Source organism: Engraulis encrasicolus, chromosome 5 (genome assembly GCF_034702125.1).
Source record: "Engraulis encrasicolus isolate BLACKSEA-1 chromosome 5, IST_EnEncr_1.0, whole genome shotgun sequence".
NCBI classification, from domain to species: Eukaryota; Metazoa; Chordata; class Actinopteri; order Clupeiformes; family Engraulidae; genus Engraulis; species Engraulis encrasicolus.
The window spans coordinates 628,806-636,305 of record NC_085861.1 but is presented as its reverse complement, the minus strand read 5'-3'; the positions used below and the strand labels follow the sequence as shown (position 1 = coordinate 636,305).

Below are 7,500 nucleotides of genomic sequence, written 5' to 3'. Positions count from 1 at the left end.
CACACACACACACACACACACACACACACTTAACATGAAAACAAACATAAACACACGCACAGTAGCCTACTGACCCTTGCACACCCGTAGGGTGTAGTGCTAAGGGTAGCATGTCATTTTTCCGACACCCCTTTGGTCCGATTCGTCAATATTCCGAAAATTTCCCATTGATCCTACAGCCCACTAACTCGAAATAATTAAATTAAACCCTTTGCTCCGAAAGCTCAATGTTCCGACCAATGGCTGTTTGGGGTTGGTCATCATCCCAGGTCGTATGTCCTGCTTTTCCCGGTGTCAGCTGCATGCGCTGCGACGAGCACATAGATGCCGCCTGAGTCGGTCTTGCTGTGCCCTTACCAAAACCACCCCTAAACATAACCTGTCATTAATGCAAAGTTTTACAATTGTGCCCTACCCAAAACCATTCCTAACCCTAACCTGTGGATATTGCAATGTTTCTGAGTTTTAAATGTGTGCCTTGACCAAAACTTTACCTAAACCTAACCTGCCACAGACAGTTGCATGACCACTGCGCAGGCTTCAGAGATGACGGTGATCTAAAGCAGCTTTTGGTCGGAACATTGGACTGTCGGGACAAAGGGTTTCATTTTATTGGGAAAAAGTTATCTGAGACTAAGTGCTGTAGGATCAATGAGACATTTTCGGAACATTGACGCATCGGACCAATGGTATGTCGGAAAAATGAGCGGACCCCAGTGCTAAGTCCTTGTCCACAACATCATCACATGATTCTCAATGACAGCCCCCACCAACTTCATGCCGATACTGTCCCACCACCACACCCAAAGCAATCTTACTGATCACACACATACACACACAACAGCTTTCCTTGGCTGTTTTAATACAAACTCTTCGCAAAGAAAAGGCAGCATTTTGGGTTTTTTATGTTTAGCCTCGGGGGTTGTAAAAATGATGTGGAATGATGGGACAGATGTTTGAGTCGGGTGGCTAAATACCATTAACTACATCGGACAGAAACATTCAGTGAACTAAGAAATATCCAGCCGTCGTTTTTTAAAAAAAATATTTTTGGCTATGTCCGCATTTGATAGGTTGGCGTTTCGTCTGCAAGTCTAAATCGCCGTGAGCCTCCCCGGGATGCTTATGTCAGCCATAATAAGAAACGGGACCATCCTGTTTACGTTTTGATACTGTTGAGCTTTGACGTTTGCTAGCTAGCCAGCTAGCGGTGCTAGTGCTAGCAGCTAATGGCCATTCAATTCAATTGAAAGCATCCCGTCTCATTTACCGCTAGTTTAGCTGTGGCTAACCAGTTAGCTTTCCGGGCTAAACTTCACTTCACTTACCTTGTGAAGGCGAAGTACATCAAACTCAGCACTGTGCATGTCAACAGGGTGATGGTGTGAGGTCTATAAAAGAAGTCAATTGTAATGTCCTCGACTTGCTGTTCGTTGATCATTCGGAAATGTTTGTAGTTCACATCATTTTTACGAAGGGTTCTGCTGGCTCCGTATCCGGACGCCATAGCAGCTTTGCGAAACCAAGGGGAAAGGGAAGGGGGTCTGTGTGTAACAGACCGTCTGACTCCAAACTCGGGCTCTGAAAGGGTCTACCCAACCATGTTCCGATCAGCCATTCCCCTCTTTAGATGTGTGATTGAATTATTCGATGTAATAAAAACACCTGCAGCGTACAGCACAGTTCAAAACACCGATGTCGGGTTGATGTCCTCCAAACCGGCACGAAAAGAGTTAAGTCTCCACAGCAGGGGCGATGTGATGTGTGTGGTGGTGTGGTGTAAAATTTCCTGCCCTCCGATTGGTGTGTGTGTTTAGGGCGTCGATTCCTATGGAAAGCACAATAGGTCAAACCTCCCTCAGTCGCTACTTCAAACACTCACTAGACTAGTGACACTATCAAAAGGAGTTTTTTTCCCCCAATAGGCCTATAAGATCTATTTCAATTCATACCTCTGTAGCCTGCCCTGCGACTGACCTTGTTTACAGATTGCTACCTAGGCAAGGGCCCAGAGATAGTGCATTGTGCACATACGGTAGTTGGGCTACAATTCACAGCTGTGACTCACTCACTCACTCACCCCTCCCTTTGAAAACCACTGCCCCCTTTGAAAACCACTGCCCCAGGCCCTTGCCTATCCATAGAGCAGGGCTATTCAAATGGCGGCCCTGGGGCCAGATGCGGCCCTTGGATGGCAAAGTTCTGGAATCGTTTTTCGAACTTTAGAGATAAAAGTACGGATTCCGTATCGAGCTGAAACGGGACACGGGACATTAAAATGCAGGAAATTACAACTAAGAAATGCACCACCTCGATGAAGTGTCCCATATTTTTTTCACTGACAATCGGCAACCATAATACATGCGTAGGCCTATAGCTCGGCCCCTTTAGGCCTACTGGGAGGAGTTTGAAAAGCTGGCCCTCATTGACATGTAATTGAATACCCCTGCCATAGAGAATAGGCTAGTTGAGTAGAGTAGGCCTAACTTTATTGATCCCCGGGGGAAATTAATTAAGGCGTCAAGCTTACATATAAATACACATAGCATAGGCCTAATGCCCACACATAGGCCTAATGCCCACACATAGGCCTAATGCCCACATGGACATTTCAAGACACAACTTTGTCAAATGGTGCAGAACCAACCAGCTGCGGCTGAACACCACCAAAACCAAAGAAATGGTGATTGACTTCAGGCGAACCACCCCACCCCTGGTGCCTGTCTCTATCGAGGGGGAGACTGTGGAGACAGTCTCCACATACAAGTACCTGGGTGTTCACCTGGACTCTAAACTGGACTGGTCTGCCAACTCACATGCACTGTACAAGAAAGGCCAGAGCAGACTCTACTTTCTGAGAAAGCTGAGATCTTTCAATGTCTGCAACAGACTCCTGCAGATGTTCTACCAGTCTGCAATGGCCAGTGTGCTCTCCTATGCTGTGGCATGCTGGGGTGGCAGCATTAGGAAAAGAGATGCTGGACGGCTTGACAGGCTGGTGAGGAAAGCAGGGTCTGTTGTAGGCACAGAACTGGACGCCCTCACAACCACAGCCGACAAGAGGACACTTAGCAGATTTGACTCTATTTTGGACAACTACAAGCACCCACTGTACCCAGTCCTCAACAACCAGAGAAGCCTGTTCAGCTACAGACTGCGCGCCATCTCCTGCAAGACAGACAGGCTGCGGAAGTCCTTTGTACCCAGGGCCATTCAGCTTTTCAACATTGCACAGAAGGACACACAGAGAGAGATCATCATAGGGGACTGGACTGCATAAACAGATCCCACTCCTGCACACTCTTTTTACCTGGACTCTCTACCCTTCGACTCCTTTTCAGCGGAATGTACAGCTGCGTGTGTGTGTGTGTGCGTGTGTGTGTGTGTGTGTGTGTGTGTGTGTGTGTGTGTGTGTGTGTGTGTGTGTGTGTGTGTGTGTGTGTGTGTGTGTGTGGGTAGAGACTCATGACTCCTGACTACTGATACTCCTGGACTATGTACACTTTATTTTTGGTGTGTGTGTGTGTGTGTGTGTGTGTGTGTGTGTGTGTGTGTGTGTGTGTGTGTGTGTGTGTGTGTGTGTGTGTGTGTGTGTGTGTGTGTGTGTGTGTGTGTGTGTGTGTGTGTGTGTGAGTGTTGTGTGTGGAGTGACACAGGGGGTGACTTGTGTTTAACCCCCCATCTCTTTTTCTAAGGAATACAATGGACATACTAGGCAGAGAGACTATGGACACTCCTGGACACTTTATGGCCACCTTGTCTTGGCTACTATGTGCCACTTAGCTAAGGCACATGTGAACACTGTGGACACTTTACACTTTATTATTTTTGGTGTGTGTGTGTGTGTGTGTGTGTGTGTGTGTGTGTGTGTGTGTGTGTGTGTGTGTGTGTGTGTGTGTGTGTGTGTGTGTGTGTGTGTGTGTGTGTGTGTGTGTGTGTGTGTGTGTGTGTGTGTGTGTGTGAGAGAGAGAGAGATGCCTTGGCAATAAGTATGCAACAGTGAGCTATATATGATTATTTTTATGTGTAAATATGTGTGTTATGTCTTGTGGACAATGTCTTTATGTCTTTATTTATGTGTGTATGCTACTTGACACCTTAATTTCCCCCTGGGATCAATAAACGATACTCTACTCTCTACTCTACTCTATGTAATACAGGGAGGCAGGGTTGCCAGATGAGGCTGAGGATTTCCAGCCCGAAAAATGCTCAAAACCCTTTCTGCTAAATGGCATTTTTACCCGCACACGGCCATGCTAAGCAGCCCAATTGGGCTGGCAACACTGCAGGTAGGCTAATAGTAGAGTAGAGTAGAGTAGAGAAACTTTATTGATCCCCAGGGGGAAATTCAGGTGTCAAGTAGCTACATAAATAAACACACAGTCACACAATAATAATAGTCAGGGGGCAAGATAATAAAGACTAGATAAAAATGAAAAATTAAAAATTAAAAAGGCAAATGTGCAAAATCATATTCTGTGAGTGAGTTGGGGTAGACAAATGTGTAAAAACACACTCTGTTAGTTTAGGTAGACAGTTGGGCAGTCATGGGTAAGTGGTTAGGGCGTCAGACTTGTAGCCCAAAGGTTGCTGGTTCGACTCCCGATCCGCCAGATTGGTGGGGGGAGTAAATTAACCAGTGCTCTCCCCCATCCTCCTCCATGACTGAGGTACCCTAAGCATGATAGCGTCCCGCTGCACTGCTCCCCATGGGGTGCCATTGGGGTATGCCCCCTTGCACGGGTGAGGCATAAATGCATTTTTGTTGTGTGCAGTGTAGGCCTACACTTGTGTGCTGTGTCACAAAGACAATGGGAGTTTGAGTTGCCCAATTGGGCTTTCACTTCACTATCTAGACAAGATTAACATGACCATAAATGAGTAGGCCTATTGGCAGATCATAAATGAGTAGGCCTATTGGCAGATCATAAATGAGTAGGCCTATTGACAGATCATAAATGAGTAGGCCTATTGACAGATCATAAATGAGTAGGCCTATTGACAGATCATAAATGAGTAGGCCTATTGGCAGATCATACATCCATGATGGCCTACTGTGGTGTACAGCAGTGTTTCTCAACAGGGGTGCCGCGGAAACGTGGCTGATAAATAAATTATGTAAGATCTCTTTCTCTCTCTCTCTCTCTCTCTCTCTCTCTCTCTCTCTCTCTCTCTCTCTCTCTCTCTCTCTCTCTCTCTCTCTCTCTCTCTCTCTTTCTCTCTCTCTCCATTGTTATGTTGTCCAGGCCCATTAGAAATGCTTAGTCGTTGTTTACATAAATGTTTGATATGCGTCATTAGGCCTATCTGTGTACCACTTACTATATAGTAGGCCTACTGTTCATTTTGGGAAAAGGATGAGCCCTGGTCTAATGTGCCACCTGGCTTAAGAAACAGTCTTCCTTACTTATAGTCATTATTCCGGTAGGGCACATATATTGAATGAGCCTAGATTAATTTCAAATACCAGTCAGATTAATCTAGATAAAGAATCTATGTAATTTATTTTATTTATTTATTTTTTTTGGGTGGGGGTTGAAGTTGTCCCTACCAAAACTCAAGGCAAACCTACGCCCTTGGATGTCCTTCTTATTGTCCTTCTGTGTGTTGTTAAACAGTTGAATGGCCTACGTCAGTGGTTCCCAACCTTTTTCTTCAGGGACCCATGTTTTTACTATTGTAAGCTTTGGTGACCCAACCGTGCGAGCGCCCAGACGAGAGGGAGTCACAAGATGCAGTCTGTTTCCTGCGAAAACTCATTTTATTTATTTTATTCCTCAATTTGTCTTTGTCTTGTCAAATATAGAAAACATGTTTGAAGTAGTTTGATGTGTTGCTTCTATGCATATATTAGTTAAATGCTTTGTCATTTATTCAACATGGGCTATATATGTTTAAAATTAAACCCCTTAAAATCAAGGGTGCTCCGCGACCCTATGTGGATATTTGCCGACCCATAAGTTGGGTCCCAACCCATAGGTTGGGAACCACTGACCTACGGGAGAAAGGACCTCCATATAGGCCTACTGTAATTAATCACTTGTGCTGTTGGTGGGATAATTCATTGCTGTCTAAAATTTTATTTAATTATTACTGTATATATGAAGAGTTCAGATGCAAAACCCCCTAACTCCATTTCTGAAGACCTGCACTTCTATATTTTTAGAGAACCCCGTTGTTGGTTTGGTTTACATTCATGTACTTGATAATACATATAAATAGTTATGTTACATAAATAAAATTAAATAAAATGCAATTGTGATAGCTTTGTATTAAATAAAAATGAATTAAGATTATTTTATGAAAGGGCACTTAGGGGGTTTTGCATCTGAACTCTTCATATATACCTTATGTTTTATCTTAATGCTTTAAATGTTCTGTGAACATTCAGTGTCCCGGATTTTCATTTTTTCTTTCCAGGACAGACCATAAAAATCCGGGACAATCAGGAAAATCCGGGACAGGTGGCAACCCTATGCTTAACTTCGTCAATGAATGAAATCAAATCTCAAAAGTAAGTGAGTAAAGAAGCACTCATCAGATTTCTTTTTTAATTTTTAATCGCCTCACGGCCACGTATGTCGTGAAAATCCACACATATGCAGTTCAACACATCAGTAGGAAAACAATGATTTGAGGCGATTAAAAATGAAAAAAGAAATCTTATTCACTGGCTTTAGTATGTCAACATGTGAACATGTAGTAGAGAAAGTGCGCTCAACTCCGAAAAGTTTCTTACAAGGTCTTTGGGTGCGAGCAAACAGCAAAGTTCATGTATAGTAAAAAAGCTGAACTCCCGGATCAATTTCTTGCAGTTTTAATACTGGGTTAGCATGGCAGACAGACAGACGTTTCGGCCTAAGCCTTCTTCAGCGTCTTTACAATTGATCCGGGAGTGCGGCTTTTTTACTAAACATGTAAACATGTAAATACGCGATGTAAAGACCTTCCTCTTTCGAGAGGAGCTACTAAACTAATGCTTGAGCTGGCCTAGCCCCAGGGCAGACTCTAAACATGAAGTTTTTGTTTAGTTTAGTCTAGTTTAGTTTAGTTTGAGTGTGTGTGTGCGTATGTGTTTGTGGGTGTGCTGTGTGTGTGCTCCTTATTAATTAAAAAAAACAAAAAAAAACGAACCCCTCTTTGCAACTGCACTTGTTCTGCATATTTCCTGTGCACTTTGTATTTGCTTGTGATGTTGGCTTGATTATGTCCTCTTTTGAAAGTCGCTTTGGTTATAAAGCGTCTGCCAAATGCAATGTAATGTAATGTAATGTATTGTAATGTAGTGTAATGTAATGTAATGTAATGCAAGGTAATGTAATGTAATGTAATGTAATGCAATGTAATGTAATGTAATGTAATGCAAGGTAATGTAATGTAATGTAATGTAATGCAATGTAATGTAATGTAATGTAATAATAATAATAATAATAATACTTTCGTTTTATATAGCGCCTTTCAAAACACCCAAGGACGCTTCACAGAGTGTTGTGTTGGAGA

At 43.4% G+C, this 7,500-nt stretch overlaps 1 protein-coding gene across 1 annotated transcript in view; it reads right to left on the bottom strand.

Moving 5' to 3' along the window:
- The window catches only part of ptdss1a (phosphatidylserine synthase 1a), a 34,529-nt gene extending 32,737 nt beyond the window's left edge, over positions 1-1,792 (bottom strand). Inside the window, exon 1 of the mRNA XM_063198487.1 lies at positions 1,329-1,792. Within this exon, the coding sequence (XP_063054557.1) occupies positions 1,329-1,507 (179 nt within the window). The 5' untranslated portion in view covers positions 1,508-1,792. The remainder of the gene's footprint in view (positions 1-1,328) is intronic.
- Between the last annotated feature and the right edge of the window lie 5,708 nt (positions 1,793-7,500).